This window comes from Cannabis sativa, chromosome X, assembly GCF_029168945.1.
Source record: "Cannabis sativa cultivar Pink pepper isolate KNU-18-1 chromosome X, ASM2916894v1, whole genome shotgun sequence".
In the NCBI taxonomy this organism is placed as follows: Eukaryota; Viridiplantae; Streptophyta; class Magnoliopsida; order Rosales; family Cannabaceae; genus Cannabis; species Cannabis sativa.
The window spans coordinates 22,486,591-22,504,649 of NC_083610.1; the positions used below are offsets into that span (position 1 = coordinate 22,486,591).

General features: G+C 31.8%; 3 protein-coding genes and 1 non-coding gene across 5 annotated transcripts; 1 reads left to right on the forward strand and 3 right to left on the reverse strand.

Moving 5' to 3' along the window:
* Nucleotides 1-1,973: 1,973 nt before the first annotated feature.
* On the reverse strand, nt 1,974-4,296 carry LOC115702665 (uncharacterized). The gene is made up of 3 exons (XM_030630089.2): nt 4,167-4,296; nt 2,553-2,666; nt 1,974-2,288 (listed from the first exon to the last, which is right to left on the reverse strand). Exons 1-3 carry the CDS (start codon nt 4,182-4,184, stop codon nt 2,148-2,150), a joined length of 273 nt encoding a protein of 90 aa, XP_030485949.2. The 5' UTR covers nt 4,185-4,296; the 3' UTR covers nt 1,974-2,147.
* A 26-nt stretch (nt 4,297-4,322) lies between these two features.
* TRNAI-AAU (transfer RNA isoleucine (anticodon AAU)) lies at nt 4,323-4,396 on the forward strand. Its single transcript has one exon. It is a non-coding gene; the product is annotated as a tRNA-Ile (tRNA).
* Nucleotides 4,397-5,139: 743 nt separating this feature from the next.
* Nucleotides 5,140-7,502, reverse strand: LOC115702663 (proteasome subunit alpha type-7). Its single transcript, XM_030630088.2, has 3 exons — nt 7,183-7,502; nt 5,973-6,387; nt 5,140-5,514 (listed from the first exon to the last, which is right to left on the reverse strand). Exons 1-3 carry the CDS (start codon nt 7,353-7,355, stop codon nt 5,350-5,352), a joined length of 753 nt encoding a protein of 250 aa, XP_030485948.1. The 5' UTR covers nt 7,356-7,502; the 3' UTR covers nt 5,140-5,349.
* Nucleotides 7,503-10,023: 2,521 nt separating this feature from the next.
* On the reverse strand, nt 10,024-16,517 carry LOC115702662 (histidine kinase 1). Of its 2 annotated transcripts, none has more exons than XM_030630087.2 (13): nt 15,975-16,517; nt 15,640-15,882; nt 14,186-14,986; nt 13,848-14,095; nt 13,326-13,485; nt 13,108-13,234; nt 12,877-12,966; nt 12,592-12,789; nt 12,429-12,498; nt 12,298-12,340; nt 11,842-11,982; nt 10,596-11,741; nt 10,024-10,349 (listed from the first exon to the last, which is right to left on the reverse strand). In XM_030630087.2, the coding sequence occupies exons 1-13, from the start codon at nt 16,167-16,169 to the stop codon at nt 10,131-10,133; spliced, it is 3,681 nt and encodes a 1,226-aa protein (XP_030485947.2). In that variant the 5' UTR covers nt 16,170-16,517; the 3' UTR covers nt 10,024-10,130. The 2 variants fall into 2 exon arrangements, with proteins under 2 accessions (XP_030485947.2, XP_030485946.2); XM_030630086.2 differs by having other exon boundaries at nt 14,186-14,989; nt 15,975-16,514.
* Nucleotides 16,518-18,059: the final 1,542 nt, after the last annotated feature.

Consider the following 18,059-nt stretch of genomic DNA (forward strand, 5'->3'; position numbering starts at 1 on the left):
AGATCACGAACAAAATCCTCAAAACCAGCCTAAAGCTTCCTTTATTCGTAGTGCCTCTACCAAAATTAGATCGACCAAACCCACCTGATCGAGAGCCCTCCCAGCCACCGACCACCCAACAACATCTCGAACCACAAAAATTTAACCAAAATAGGAACAAATGCTATTATATTTTTCATAATACTTATTTTATTTTATAGATTTACCTTAATATCTTTAATAGTTGTTATAATAATTATAAAAATAAATTAACAACTAAAAAATTTGGACAAGTTTTTTAACAACTCAAAAAATATTCACTTTGATATTATTATTATTCCATATAATCACCACTTAATACTATTAACAACGTAATCAATTTTGAAAGATGTAAATTAATTATGTAAATATTGAAAAACACAACAAATCAATTATTCTTGTATTGTGATTTTAGTTTACCATCTTCGGAGAACTTCCCCTTGGAGCCTCCAGATAAAATTTTTATGACTTAATGAGAACGGGCCGTGAATACTTATGAAGATTTCCTCAATACTTTAATTGTGGTTAACCCTACTTAAAAAGCGAGAACTAACAAAATACATAGTTTACTTAAGGGGAGTCCATATTGGTCTCAAATATGATTGAAATGACCTATTGCTCTAGTTCTTGGTTTTATCTAATTATTTGCTTATTTTTGGGAAAAAAAAAAACACAAAGTTACACCAACATAATTTTTTTATTAAGACACTACCGCCAAAATTTCCCAACATTGTAAGGAAATGAATGCTACATATAATATATACCTTATATATATATTTCCATTATTTTCTTACTACTTATTACTTAATTTATTCTCTATTGTAAGAGATGAATGTTTTAGCAATTAAATAAAAAACTTTCATTTCAAAAATTAAATTTACTTTATTTACTGATATTGCTAAAAGATATTTGTGTTGTCTAGTATCTCATGAGATATTATATCGTTATTGTTATAATTTATTATCGAATCTTAAAAGTAATTCATATTATTAGACACCATACCTAATAGAAATGCTTCTATAAAAAGGAACAAATAGGAAAAAATATTTGTTTCTTCAAAAAGATTTTGGATATTACATGGATTGTGAACTATATAAACTTTTTTTATTATTACTTTCCAATATTATATAAAATATTACTCAGAATGAAGATTTTTTGACCATGAATTCAATATATATGTAAACTTATACATTAACAGATGAGTGTCTAATAATTTTATGTTGATTCTCTTCTCTGCTGGTAAAGCAAATCAATAATCATTTCAATTTCGAGGAAGACAAGAATGGCGTCCAATGAAGAGAAGAAGGGTATGTCTATTCCCAATCGAGCCTTGAAAGCCAAGGAGAAAGAGAAGAAGAAGGAGCCTGCTGCAACCCAAACCAACAAGCGTGATCAGCAGATCGCGAGCGAGGTAGGTCGCAAGGCTGCTGAGATTGACAACGAAGGCTTCCTCGTGTATTGCCTCGGGGACCTTAATGACGAGATTAACAACCTTATACTTTATGATAACTAATGGCTTATCATGTATGTTTTGTAAATGGATCTTAGCATTCCCATTGCACTGTTTCAGTTTTCAATTTAAATTATATGTATTTGTTTTTGTTTGAATGATATCTTTGTGTTGTGCAAGCCTTGCGAAGTTGTTTTTCTATGATTGTAAGCGATTGCTCACTTTTTTGAGAAATGATTCTATTGTCTTTGTAAAACTTTATTAGAGTCTCTATATTATATTCCGATTGTTGTTTTAGTTTAAAATATGCTCCAATCGATTTGCTATCTAGTTTGGTAGCGGAAATTAATGGTTGATAAAGTTAAATTTTCCATTAAAAAAAAATTCAAACACCTACTTTCTCTTTTTGATTATTGATATACTTGGGTTCAAAACCAATATAGAATCTATACTTATTGGTATTGTATATATATACATATTATAAAGTCAAGGAAAATTAATAGAGTAATAAGAAGGGAAAAACCAGATGAATGCACAAAAACTATGGAAATTATGTTCTACATTTCATTCTACATGGAAAAATAAACCCAATGTTTCAACAAAATCAACAAAAAGAAGAATATCAGAGATCATATTCGGACAAGAACATGAACAGAAGAGGAGTGATAGCTGCTTCAAACTAAAGGTTCCGAAAACTGTCTGCTTTTTCGAGTCTAGTTGTACCAGAACTTGACGACTCGCCCATTGCTTCTGGAGAGGCAGAGGCTGCTGGTGGCTGTGATGACTCTTTTTTCAGAGAAGTGGACATCCCTGAAATCTCCTGTTCAAGTATGAAAAAGTTCACTCAAACCATCGAGTATGAAAATACGAAAGAGAAGTAGAAATGTTGAGGTTGAATTGCTCTACTCTCTCTTGTTTTCAGATGGGTTTTTCAATTTTCATATTATCCATGGTGTTAAACATGTTTTCCTCTTCTGAATATGTCAAAATTCTTTAGTCATAAGTTATTTTGACACCGAACGAAATTAGCGATTTTCTCATTGCACTTAAACTACTCTCAATACAGCAAAAAAGTTGAACTTACCTTCATCAAATGCAACCTCAAGTCACTAGGCTTGACTTGATTTCCAATGCATGCCATCACAAACTTGGAATTTTGGAACAATACATCAGCTGCAGCTTGCTTTTTCTCTTCAATCTGCCACAACAAAGAAAATAGTCCAAGACCGAAAGATATAAGTATCTAACTCAACAAATTAAAACACAGATCATTGTTAGCAGCACCAGGGATTAAGTATTAACCACTTGGACTAAGAAAAAATGTTGTTATATGTGGTGTTGTGATCAAGTGACTTGCCACCTAAGGAGCCAAGTAAGCACTCGGATAAGAAGACAGTTAAATTAATTATCTTAGCTGCTATCCTCTCCAGATTTCAGTTTGTACCAAAGCCTATAAAAAGGCTGTCATAACATTTGTAAGGGTTAATCCCAAAACAGAGAAACAGAGAGAGCATTAGAGGGTCGAGTGTGTGTCTTTGAGCTCCAAGAACTAAGTGTGTTTATTGTTAAGTTCTTAGACAAACATTGTACTGTTTTATTGACATTGAATAAAGATTATCAAAACCTGCGTGGCTTTGAAACTGTCCCTATAGTGGACTAAATCGGGATTGCAAAGCTTGTGGTGGAACCACTTAAAATCCTTGGTGTTCATCTTTTTCAATTTAGTTTTGTCAATCTCGAGTTTGTTTAGTTCTTGGTAATTTGTTAAGTTCTTGGGATCTTGATGTTTGGTAAGGTTTTTCACCACATTATGAAGAAGACATGAAAGAGATTAGCCACAATCATATTAAAGGCCCCCAAAATTTTATGGTTTACACAGTTCATTTGAAATTGAATGTTAAAACCAAACCCCATAGCAACTTGTGCTTCATGAAGAAACTACTAATATAGCTACTTAGATGCTAATTAGAATTTTGTTTTCCTCCAACAATGCTATGTACTAAATCATGCCCTCCGAACTTTTCAAACCGTTAAAAAATCTTCCCAAACTATTAAAATTGTTGGATTCAAAAATGGAAAATTTAACTACCGTGATGCCTAACAAAGGCATGATTTGGTCAATGTCAAAATTCAGGGATCCTAATCAGCCTAAAACAAAAAACCAGTTAGTAGTTTGTGGACACAAAAAGGTGTGACATTGGATTTTCAAGCTACACAAAAATGTATTTGATTATGATTTTCCATTATCAGAAATAAAAAAAAATCAAAAGTAGCAATCATTTAAGTATGAACTTTCTTTGAAAACTCAATACAAACAAACCAACTAACCCTCATCATAGAATAGATGAACTATGTGTGGTTACTTTCAACTTTCTCCAACTCTTCCCTCCAAAGGATCAAACAGAATAAAGAAAAGTATTACTTAATCTGTAGCTAATCCACAAACCCTTTCTCAAAATTTAACATAAATAAATTCATATGAATAAATCACAAAGAAGACACAAATTTTCTCAATACGAAATTTTATAAAAACCCAAAAAAGGGTTAATGATTTTGAAAGGAACGATTACAGAAAGTTATTAAATTTTTTCAAGAACTACAATTAAACGCTTGTGCCAATTGGATTTAGACTAATTATTAAAAAAATACAGAAAAAAAAGAGTTATTAAGATTAAAGCAGTTAGAAATAGAATCAAACCTCGTAATCTTCTTTCATGGCGGAAACTCCAGGACTCTTGTTCTATGAACCAACTACAGCGAATGAAGAGAGAGAGAGAGAACATGAATTTGAACTTGTGAAGAACTGTGTCTGAATATGAATAAATATTAAAAATGGAATTGCTATAACATCAAAGGCCTATTAGCTCAGCTGGTTAGAGCGTCGTGCTAATAACGCGAAGGTCGCAGGTTCGAGACCTGCATGGGCCATTTTTTTTCTAAGTTAATTTTAGTATGATCTAATTAAATATTTATTTTTTTTTACTTATAAATAGTAATCATTTTTTTATAAAGCAATAAAAAATGTTACTTATACAAAAATAAAGAAAATCGAAATTCGATAATAATTTATACATAATTACTGGTCTTTGACTTTAAAAAATAAGATTGTAATAATGAAAGCTAGTGAAAAAAGACATGAATTTATATTCAATACACAATCTAAGGATTTCCCCTTGCTTTGTTTTTGCTTCGCTCCTGTGTGTGTTACTCTTTGCTTGGCAAAAAAGACATGAATTTATATTCAATACCTTCCTTGATCCAAGTCGAGTTTTGCATTCTTTAGCTTGGTGCAAAAACTTCTCGCGGGTCTTGCTTACTACTTTGACTAGCACCTGACAAAAATCGAGATTGGATTGGTGTTCCATGGGTACAAGATCGAAAAGAATGCATTGGATGAATGCCCAAGCACTAAGAAGGAGAGACACTTTTAGAAGCAAATCAACAATCTAACCCCAGACCGGGGAGAAAGTCTTGCGGACTTCTGTTCTGATTTCACTATTATAAAATTTTCATATTTAGATGTATAAGACTCTATTTGAAATAATTGTTAATGTAACAAACTAATTAATCTAACAAAATAGAAGAATTGTTAGATTCATGATGGTATGATTAATTTTTTTTAACTCTTTTTTTTAAGATGGACATAACATACAAAAAAACAGAGGCAGTGATTATGAAAATTGTCTTTGAACTCATATTCCATAAATAAAAATAATTTCAAAGGCATATTTAGATGTAAGAACCAACAACATGTATGAAAGGGCAGTTTTAACTAAGATAGTAATCCCTCTAAAATGCTGATTATAACAAGAACACCGGGAATGCAGATTTACGAGTTCTTAAAAAAACAATAGTAGCAAGGTGAAATGGGAAATCATCGATCATGTTTCTTTGGTTGAAGGGCCCTTCTTTGCAGCCTCTGCAGCGGCTTTCTCAGCTTCTATCTCGGCAACAATGGCATCGATTTCAGCTTCTTCTAGTTGTCGCAGACCTTGTTCCCTTGTCATAACTGCAACTTCTATGTTCTTTCCTCCACTTTCAACAACCTTAAAAATCATTTTCACAATCCAGATGTCAAATTACAAGCCAATTATTTACCATGCAAAAACCAAGAAGACATTATTACTACATTAAGAAAATGAAAAGTGATTAATAATGTCTTAGCATGTGCACAAATGATTGGATGTATGTATATAAACAGCCTTTAGAGAAGAAATATAATGTTTCTTCTTTCTCATGAATTGTAAAGAAAGATTGTAAAGTCTATCAAGCTTTTCAGTGAGAATACAGACTTAGAGGTCAAGACTATCTAACAATCAACATCTCAAATTTATAAAAATAACAAATATAATTTTGTCAAATAAAGGGATTAGTTTTAAGCAACATTTAAGGTTCAGTTTTAGTGATTTAATTTAATCAAAATAAAATAAATGTTATCATCATTTCTAGTGATTCATTTATTTTAAGGAACTAAATAAAGTATGCGTTGTCCACAATTACTTACCTCAAGCAAAGCACGAATGGCGAGCTTGATGGTTTCTTGCCCAGCTGTCTCCTTGTAGTTTTTCTCAAGAAACTCACGTAATGAGTTAGAGTTTCTTCCAGTTGCATTTGCTTTCCAGGCTGAAAATGTCCCAGAAGGATCTGTCTGATATAGTGCTGGTGCACCTGTGTAGGGATCAAAGCCAATGATTAAAGTTGATAGACCGAACGGTCTAACACCACCACTTTGTGTGTACTTCTGTTGAAGTCCAGCAATGTAGCGAGTTATGTACTCAACAGTTGCTGGATCCTCAACAGTAAGTCGATGGCTTTGACATTCGATTCTCGCCTTGTTTATCAACACACGAGCATCGGCTTTAAGCCCAGCACATGCCAATGCAATGTGATCATCCAGGTTCACAATCTTCCTCACGGATCTGCACGATAAACAACCAATAAGAGAAGATAAACTTCTGTTCATCAAGTGTTATAATACACATGAAATGATCTCAACAACTTAAAATTCCTAACTCCAGTTTTTACTTAACATAGAATCTTCTTACTAGTTCAATTTCAATCTCCAATTTTCTTTTTATATATATATATATATCTTCCTCACCAATATGCTGGGCTTAATTGAGTATCAAACAGGGTCAAATTTCAATTATCAAATGCAATATAAAAGAGCCAATTTTAACATAAAAATCAAACCCAATGAATTTCAATTTCAAGCAAAACTAGAAAAAACCTACATTTCCTTTCTTTCATACTCCAAATAGAACCCCTGAAACCATTGCCAACTCTCAGATTTTACTCTTCTAACAAGTTCAATCTCCATTTTTTACATATATAAAACAACACAATTTATCCAAATTTCAAAGCTCATGCCTCATCGGGTATAGCTAAATCTCTCTTTAGATATATATATGTATCAAAGTTCAGTTGTAAGATTATGCAAAAGCAGAGTCAAATTTCAATTATCAAATGCAACATAAAAAGAAACCCAATGAAAATCAATTTCAAGCAAAAACCTACATTTCCCTTACATAAAACCCCTAAAACCATAACTTCACAAAAACTAGATCAATCCAAACCCCCCTAAAATGAAAACACTGCTAATCATAGATAAAAATCCAAACACAAAACCCTAGTTCAAAATTTTCCAAAATCTCACTCCACTCAAATCAAAAAAGTAAAATAAAACTGAGCTTAGGAAGAAGAGAAAAAAGGACCTGGAGTCTTGAAGTTTAGCAGTAGACTTCTTTTCTACCCCGAGAACGATGGTATCGGTGCCGCGAACTCCGACGGCGGCGTTACCCTTACGAACGGCCTCGAGAGCGTACTCGACCTGGAAGAGATGACCGTCAGGTGAAAAGACGGTTATAGCCCTGTCGTACCTGGCCATGGTTGTGGTTAGGGTTAGGGCTAGGTTTTCGAGTTCGTCTTCTTCGTTTTGTTATTTCTCTTTAGAAAGTTCGATCAGATCGGTTGCTCTGAGATTTTTCCGTCTTCTTTTTTTGAAGCTTTTTTTATGGAACCTTAATTGAGCCACAAGCCAAGCCAACTCCATATAAAACGATATGTCGTTTTTTCATTCTCATGAAAACGACACGTCGTTTTTGTTAAGTACAAAACGACGTAGCTTTTATTAACCAGAAAACGACGTGTAGTTTTATTTTTGCGAAAGCCAGTAGACATGGACACCGGTTCCGCAATTAAATGGAGAGAAAAAGAAGATATTTATTTACCATTTTCAAAAATAAAAATGAAAAAAAAATAATGAGATATTTATAATTTTTTAAGATTTTATATTTCATATTTAAATTCCAAAAAATATCTCATTGTACTTTAATTTATATTAATTTAGAGATCGGTTCATACTCTTCTATATAGGTGTTTCATACTAATTAATGTCATCATAATAATGAGAGGAAGAGTAAAGAATAGACAATAAAGTAAAGGGAAGGAAGAATAAGAAAGAGTTTTGTTATAATGGATAACAATAATTTATCCATGGTCGAAGTCGAAGGTAAGACTATCATAACTATATGCAAATATTTGTATATATAATTCTTAGTATTATTATTGGATTATCACTAATCTTATATTCATGACAGGTAGCAAGAAGAACATCAACAATAAAGTGACTTTTCCATTTGAAATGGATCAAAGTGTCTATTATTGTGTTGTGTCAAAATATTTCACGTACATGTTATGTCATGCCGATATAATTGAACTTGAGATTCCTGTTTCTTCTCAAGAATCAGACGATGAAGTACAAAATATAGAATTATCAATGGAATCGTCTAATAATTCTTTATTTTCTCAAAAATTAGAGGAAACACAAAAAATAGTATTATTAGATGAATCATCTGATAATTCTTCATTTTTTCAAGATTCAAATGAAGCACAAAAAGTAGAATTATCAACTGAATCATCTGATGATTCTTTATCTTCTTGTGAATCAGACGAACTACAAAAAGACGTAGTATTACCACCAGCACAAAAAGTAGAATTATCAGTTGAATCATCTAATAATTCTTCGTCTTCTCAAGAATCAGACGAAGAACAAAAAGTGGAGTTGCTAACTGAATCATCTAATAATAATTTTTCTCAAGGATCAGACGAAGAACAAGAAGTAGAGTTGCCAACTGAATCCTCTAATAATAATTCTTCTCAAGGATCAAACGAAGAACAACAAGTGGAGTTGCCAACTGAAACATCTAATAATAATTCTTCTCAAGGATTAGACAAAGATCAAAAGGTAGAATTATCAACGGAGTATTTTGAAGATTATGGCAAAAAATTTCCACCATTAAAGCCTTCTTTGTACAAACTGCCATGGCTTTAGAAATAGTACTATTGTTTCTCCTTACCCTATGATGATTTATTTATTTATTTAGTTTTGATTTTTGTTTGAATATTATTTGTATATTTTTTTAGCATAAAAATTTAGTTTTCATATTTTTAATAGAAAATTTGTGGTTTATATAATTTCAAATAAACATATTTATAATTTTTATAAGGAAAATTACTTTATATATTATTTTTTTTTTACTTTTTTTTCAAATTTATGGTTTGTATTTCTAAAGTGGTTTTTTATGTGGGTTACTATACAAATTTTAGTTACGCTTTAAGTTGCTCCATTAGTTGCAATAGAGTTTCTATGTAGAATTCCATAAAAATGTAAAAAAAAAAAAAAGACACAATGTTTTAAAGTGTAAAAATAAATTAATTTTAAGTATATATTAATTCATTGACAGTAAACATATAAAATAAAATATGAACATAAAAAATTGGATTACATTTCAAAAAAATAAATAAAAAAGAAATAGATTTCTTTTAAAATTAAAAATCTATTCCAACTATAATAATTATGAAAAGAATAAAGTAATAAATGAAGAAAAAAATTCTTAAAAAGAACAAATATTTTTAGTTTCAACATCACTTTTTTTATTATTTTATATTAGTGCAAAAGAGTTAATTTTCGTTTTATTTTATTTGTTAAGCAAGAGAAAAAAGGAAAATATTGTGGGTGTGTTTAGTATGTGTTGAAAGTTGAATATTACAAGTAAATATTAAACTCAAACCGAACGCAGCTTAACTCGTTTATACAAATAATTATGCTTAATTTTGGTTAACTTATTATCAATTTATGACAATTTTAACAGGTTTACAATTTTGTTATGATACATTTGTGAGTAATTTAACTAAATAATTTACATGTAATAAATTTAAAAGTGTATACTCTTACATAGGTCATTACTCAAATTTATTTAAGGCAAATTCAAACTTACTTATTTCGTGTGGGTTTCGATTCATGTTATCGTAATCCAAATTGTCACCCCTAATGGGTCTTAATTCCTTAGCATAAGCAATAAAATAGACCAATAGTGATGCTAATCGACACACATTTTACTTCTTTTTTTCGCACTTCAAACGTTTTTTAGTTTCAACCATAATTTTAGTGTGCTATCAACTAAGAAGCATAGCCAGCCTTTTTTAGTGTGGAAAAATATTAGGAAAATTGTGTTATACATATTATTATGTACATTTTCAGTAATTGTAGGGAGTAGTAACCTTATCTATATATATATTTATATAAATTTTACATGAGAATGAGATGAGAAAGCAAACTTATTAGCTAACCAACTCTGTCTTTGACTTTGTTTTTGGATAGTTAGAGTGATTTTGTTTTAGTGAGTGAAAGAATGGTTGAAACCATTAACTTATAGTCAATAGGCTTAGTTAGATAAGCATCCATTCCCACCTCCAAACACTTGGTTTCATCAGATGACATTGCATGAGCTGTTAAAGCCACAATAGGAATATGTAAACTACTTCCTTCTTCTGATTTTCTTATTGCTTTTGTTGCTTCATAACCATCCATCTTTGGCATCTGAAATCAAAAAACACACATAAACATGTTACTAACGGCCCTGAGATTGGACGGACCTTAAAAAAAAGAAAAGAAAATCAAGGGGTCAATTTTGGGGCCATTATTACTCAGGGTAGGCTCTGGGTGGACTCTAAGTACAGGCCTAGCATGCCTTAATTACCGCAGGCATGACCCTGTTAACAGGTATTTCGTGCTAAGCTGATTTGCTCGTTTGTTTGTTTGTTTGTTTGTTTTATATGATTTTACCTGACAATCCATTAGAATCAAGTCGAATGGAGGGGGATTCGATTTTTCGTCTTGTGAGCTTGTGCAGGCATCTTCTTCTGCATTGAGTGAGCAATATAAAGCCTCTACTGCTTGTAATCCATCACCAACCGCGGTCACCATCGCCCCCATTTTCTCGAGCATTATGGTTGCCACTCTTTGGAGAACCGGTGTGTCTTCAGCGATCAATATCCTTAGACCTTCAAGAGATTTATTGTCATTCATAGCTTTAGCTCCAAAACAATGTCCTTGTTCTTTAGGAGGAGCAATGAGCTGTTGTTGTGATGCAGATATCGAGTTTCTTGATTCGGGTTTTGTGTTGTTATTGCTTCCAATCTGTTCTTGATGATGATAATGTTGATGATGATGATCTTTCTTTCTCATGTTGTTTTCATCTTGGTACACATGAGTTAATTCAACTAAGCAATTTTTAACACCTTGGTATTTAGAAGATTGAAGTTTAGTCATTTTCTCCCTTTGATTTTCTTCCATTTGAAATGTAGATTGACCCAAATCAGAGATATCAGATTCATCACTACTAGCACTCTCAAACTGAGTTGAATCAATCTCAAGACACTCGTGCAAATCGCCTTCTTTCCCGTTATTACTTCTCATAACACTTGTGCTACTACTTCTCTTCTGATGCTGATGCTGCTCAAGATTTTTCTCCTTTATAACAGCCTCAAGAATCTGAACCATTTTCGCCTTGTAAAGAGGTTTGTTAACCATTAACACATGACCTTTTCTCCTAAGCTCCATCTTAATCGGGTTTGATGTGTCATGATTTAGCATCCAAGCGAATTTCGCCTTACCATGGTACTTATCAAGAAAGTTAAGCTGTTCTTTCCATATATCAGTGCTCAAATCAAGAACAGCTATGTCCACAACCATAAGAAAATATGGATTTCTCATTTCATAAACATTAAGCAACTCAGCTCTCAAGTTATCATTCAGCGAAAACTGTGTTTCGAAACCTTTATTTCGAACTGAGTTACTTCCTTGAAAAAGTTCCTTGAGAATTTGTGTGAGTTCATTCCAATCAGATACTTCTATGTTGAACACTCCATTTTTTCTCAACCATTGTGACATGATCAATCTTCCCATGCTTCCATTTAGTGCAAGCAACACCTGAAATTCAAGTTAAAAAACAACACATTCTCAATCTAATTAAGCTGATGAGTAAAGATTAGCCTAATGGAAAAAGGCAATTATATACTAAGTTACTAACCACCAAGCCATGCTTTGCGAAATCGATTTGACAATGTTGTTCTATGCTATCTGCTGGTGTATTGAGAACCAAGTAAAGCTGCATTAGAGTTCCAGGACTGTTTTTCTTTACAACCTTGATTTCACCACCCATTTTATTGACCTGTCAACAACAACAAAAGTGTTAATATAATTAACAAACCGAGTTACTCTACTTATTACCAATTGATTTCGAGCACATTAAAGTAAAGTTTCATTCCTTTGTCTATTCATTGGTTATAGAGCACATTAGCTCAAACGAGCGCTCGGTTCAAAACAATAGCAAGCCAAAAAGAGCTGCTATATCCGTTTCAAGATTGATCTTGAGACGCTGAGTTACTCTACTCATTGCCAAAAAATGAAACTCCTCGTCCTACTTTCTAAATTTTCATTCCCATGTCTAATCTTACATTTAAGAAGAATTAGACTTAAAACTCACCAAAGTCCTTACAATGCAGAGTCCAAGACCAGTACCACCATGCCTGAAAAAACACAAGAAATTCAGTTTTAAGTTAAAACAAGATATTAGAGAGTTGCATACAACAGAATTCAATAGTTTAAAATACATACGTTCTAGTAGTAGAGGGATCTGCTTGCTCGAAACTTTCGAAAACAGACTCCCATTTACTTGTATCAATCCCTACAAAATTCCAATGACACAATTTAGAAAACTTGAAAGAAAGAAAAAGAGCCCATTTCATGTGCTAGACAGATAGTTTTTGAAGATTCATACCGCAGCCAGTGTCGTCGACCTCAAACCAAAGAATCTTTTTGTTGTCTTTCTTAGGTGTTTCCCTTGCATGATGACCTTGATGCCTTAGTTTCATCTTGTGTGCACATCTTTGTTTCTTATGTTCATGAGGGAACTTACTCCCTGTGCTATTAAAGGTATTGAAATTTTGACACCACCCTCTAAGTATGACATGTCCCGCTGCGAAATGAGTTTCGAAACAATGAAATCTTGGAATGTAACACACTTGCTAAGTTGCTACCAATGGTAATTCTTAAGTTTACTTACATGTAGTGAATTTGATTGAATTGCTGATTAGATTTGCAAATATTTGTACAACTCTTGCAGAGTCCCCTTGAACTAATCTTGGCATGTCATCTAAGATAGAAAGTTTCTAAGATTAGATTAGATGTAATGAAGAAACACAACATTGTTAAATCTTGTACAAATTTGTGTTTGATTTTCTAAGATAGAAAGTTTCTAACCAAGCAAATTTATCGAAAACAGAAAAAGTCATACCAGAAAGATCTAAGACAGTCTCCACATTGTGGTTTATGCATTGAACTGAGAACATATCAACAAGCCCTTCAAGCTCTCTTCCCAAGTCAAATTCAGCTTCTTCCAACACAAGTTTTCCAGATTCAACCTATAATATATAGAATATAAAATATTTCAAAACTCATACCATCATTGATACTAGGGCATAATCATATCAACTTTTTGTATTCATAACTCACTTTGCTGAGATCTAATATGTTGTTAAGAAGCCTAAGCAAAGCTGTTGAGCATTTTCTGATCTGTGTAACTGTAGCATATTGTTCATTTGTGAGGCAATCATCACATATTAGAATGTCCAATAATCCAATAACTGCAGCCATTGGTGTCCTCAATTCATGACTGTCATCAATCCAATAAAAAAATTGTCATTTACTTCTCATCTATGAAACACAATATAATACTAACAAGTCTTTAATAATTTGTCTCTAATTCAATCAAATAACTCAAGACTAGCCCCTATGAGAGAAGGGTGTGTTCAATTAGTATGACCAACCAATCTCATACTTAATCGATGTGGGGTATCAACTCAAGTCCCCTATTCAATTAGTATGACGACTTTTAGAAGGTGTCCAAAAATAAATTCTTACAGGCTATGCCCAAAACGGATAATATCATACTAATGTGAGAGTCAAAGTGAAGTTGGATAAATAGGGCCCAACAATAAGAGTAAAAATCTAAGAAAGAAACAAAAAAAGGCGAACCTCATATTCGCTAGGAATTGGCTTTTGTAGTTGCTAGAAGCTTCTGCTCTTCTTCTTGCATCAAGATGACTAATGAGTTCAGCTCTAAGTTTCATTTCTTTAGATACTCCATTAGTAAGTATAAAAATACAAATGCATCCAATCACTAAAATACACAATGATGCAGATATCAATATAACCAATGTTTTCAAAGCTCTCTCATCCACCTTTCCCATTATATACTTTCTTGGAATAATTATAACACCCACCTGCATTAATAACAGTTACAAGTTACAAAAAATTGAGAATAAGTAACAAACAAAGAGAAATTTCATTACAAAATTTGAAAGAATCATTACCAGAGGAAGTCTCTTTAGTTTTAGGAAAAATGAGTCAATGTAATATTGCTGATTACCAAGCTGAGCATTCTCAATATGAACTTCATGACTAGGAGGAAACTCATTCCCATATTTTCTTTGTAACCAAGTTGCCCCCATTCGAATAACCTCGTCCTCAGAATCGACAGCCATCATAAGTTTAGGCCCTTTTGTTGTGTTTCTCAAGAGAGGAGCATTAGTTGAAGTTGAAAGCAAGTAACCTTCTTGTGATGTTAAGTAAATATGGCCACTATGAAACTCAACAAGCTCTTTCATAAGTTGTCCAACGCTATACAAGGCGGTGGTAACACCAACAACGGCGACTATGCTCTTATTAGCAGCATCCATAACAGGCAATGCTGCTGAAAGCATAGGGGAACCTGAGTATTTGCTCACTGCAACATGCCATGTTGCTACACCATCGGGAACTTGTGAAAGACCGGCGATATTGATCAAATCCTCTGGTGGGATAGGCCTAGCTTTTCCCAACTTATCGCCTGTGATTGGATCGAGTGGCTCTTTGTACCATATGGCTGAGAAATTGCCATGTATGGATTGATCATTCCATACTTGGTGTGATGAAAGCATTTGGGAAGCATCATAGTTTTGTCCAGCACTTATTGAGTAGTTTGAAAGATCAGAGTAAATGTAGAATGTGTTGTTGCTTCTGTGATCTCTATGAAAGGCTTGAACAAAACCATTTCGGTAGTTTATTGTGATTGCATTTAGAGCTTTTCTGCTTGCAAATAACGCCCATGTCACATCCCTCATTGATTCATAAAGCTGCTAATGATAACATAACTTTTAGTAAACTAAACTCAACTAAAACAAACAAATCATTACTTTAATTCTTACAAATACCATCTAATGCTAAGTTTGCTTGGTTAGAAACCGAACAAAGAAAATGGAAGGAAAATCAACGAATACTAAGTAATGGTAAGTTTGTTTGGTTGGTTGGAACTCTCTTTTCTTCCATTTTTCAAGTAATAGTCATGATTCTACTGAAATAGTTTCCAATACTTTAAATTGCAACCAAACAAAAGAAATGAAAATCGACAAATACTAAGTAATGCTAAGTTTAGTTGGTTGGAATGACATTTCCTCTCATTTTGGGAAGGAATAGTCATTCTGCTGTAATGGATTCCAATACTTTAAATTGCAATCAAATAAAGGAAATGGAATAAAAACCGAAATACTAAGTAATGGTGAGTTTAGTTGGTTAGAACAGTATTTCCTCCCATTTTTGAATGAATATTAATTTTACCGAAATAGTTTTTCGAAACAAAGAAAATGGAATGAAAATCGTCAAATACTAAGTAATGGTAAGTTTGATGGGTTGGTTAAAACAACGTAACCAAATAAAGAAATAGAATGAAAACCAACAAATAGAACAAAACAGAAAACAGTTGAATAGAATGATTTCTTAGCAAACCAACCTCAACTTGTTCAGCTTGAGTAGTAGGGTTGCTATAACGTTTGATGACATACTCAGAGAGTTTAACCTGAGCAGTTGTGATTTCCGCCGTGGAATTCAAAATGTTCCACATCCTCAAAATGGGGCGTTGAAGAAGTTCATGGCGAAGACCATAAGCCAAATTACTAAGTGATTTTGCAGTGTAAATCCTTGTAAAATGCCATGTCAAAATGGTCAAAAGACCAATCAAAATAGCTAACATAACCTAACAAAAAAATCACAACAACAAGAAAAATAAGATAACATAACATAACATAACATAATAATTAAGAAGAGAGAAAATAATTAAAAACCAACCATAATGGCAAGACGAGCAACAAAGACACTATAATATGAAGAAAGACAATATGTATTTGCATATTGAAACTCTTCTCTTTCAACGTCTCTATGAAAAACTCTTCTACCACGAGGTGTTATGATTGTACTTCTTCTCCATGAATTGGTAGCAAAACCAGTAATTTTATCAAACACCCTTTTTAGAAGAGAGCCCATTTAGATCAAAAGTTGTGATCTTTTCTTTGTTTTGGTATTCTCAACAACAACAACATTCATATGATGATGATGATGATCATCATAACAAGTGTTAAAAAGGGATTTTCTTTCTTTCTTTCTTTGAACTTTTCTCTTTATAAAAGTGCCATGCATTAGCACAAACTTGTTATATGAATATGTAAGAGAGAGAGAGAGAGAGAGAGAGAGAGAGAGAGAGAGAGAGAGAGAGAGAGAGAGAGAGAGAGAGAGAGAGAGAGAGAGAGAGAGAGAGAGAGAGAGATGGGTGTGTGAGCCACTAGAAGAAGAAGAAGAAGTTGGAGGAAGAGGCAGATGTACCTCTTTCTCTTTGCATTGAAAAAGTGGGAAATGACACAAGAACCAGTATATAATATTAAAAACATTCTCAATCAATCCCACTCAACTTTTGTTCTTATTAAAGTTAAACCCCTATATTAAATTACACAAATACTAATATATTGTAGGTAGTTATTGATTTTTTATATTATCTAATTTATTAAATTATGTGAAATTTGATATTGAATTGTACTTATAACAAATGTTATCTCTTGTTAATGTTGTCAATAGTATTGTTATTTGATATTAGTAGTGTATAATATTATTATGAGATTATATTTTTATAAATAGTATTTTGAGTTAATATTATTTTAGACCATGTATTCTGTGAAAGTTATTGATTGGACTATTTATTTTGTAAAATAATAAATTGGACCTTTAATTTTTTAAAATAGTACAAAATAGTATTTTAAGCTTAATTCTTGATAATTTTTTTTTTAATATAACCATCTTGAAAATAATAACAGTTACAGAAAATATATTCAATTTTTTCATAACAACTCTAGATCAAATTATTATTAATTTTTATTTTAACAAAAAATTAGTACTTACTATTTTAAAAAATACAAAATTTAATTTATTATTTAACAAAATAAAAAATTTAATCAATAACTTAAATTTAATATTAAATTATACTAATAATAAAATATCATTAATTTCATTTAGAAATTTTGTTAGAAACAGTCTCAATCCCACTCAACTATTCTCTCTCTTGTTTTGTCGATTTTCCATTTGCCAAAATTGGACCATGGAATTAATTTATAAATATATATGGTGAAATTAATAGATATGTGTTAAGAGTTGAGCCATAAAAATATATGCACATATTTATTCACTCACACAAACAATCAATATTATTCTCTTCACTACTATTATTATGAGAAAGAGAATAGAAAGAGGGAATCCATATCAATTATCAACTAGAAAAGAGAAAAATAAAATCATCATTTTAACCCATTTATATTCTCTTTTTGTTTTTACATGTATTAATTCCCCCAATTCAACTCTGCATTTACTCTCTCTTTTTCCTTTTTCTTTTTTCATGTTGAGATAATTAGAAACTCAATGGATCCAAAAGTCAAAGACAACAAGAAAGGTTGTATTAGCAGTAAAAAGAATTGTATGTATAGTTTAAACTTTTAAGATAATTACTAATGACCCAATTAAAAAAAAATTGAAATATAAGACTCTTATAACTGAAATTTTCGAAATTATTAAAATGACTGTAAGGATAAGAAAGAGAGATCTGTGCTACATGGTAAGTAAAAAAAAAACTAAATCAAAAGATCCCTCTTTTTTCCAGCAAAAAAAAAAGTATTATTTTCATTATTATTTATTTATATATACATATCTTTCGGTGTGTTATGATGTTTTATTGGTAGTAACTTGAGTTTTAAGTCTCCATAGTCAAAAATTCAAAGAAAGGCCAACCAAAATATTTATATATACAAGAATTATTTTTAAGGGCTTTTTCATTTTTACATTCTAAAACAGTTTTTTTTTGTATTTTTACGGAATTTTACATAGAAACTCTTA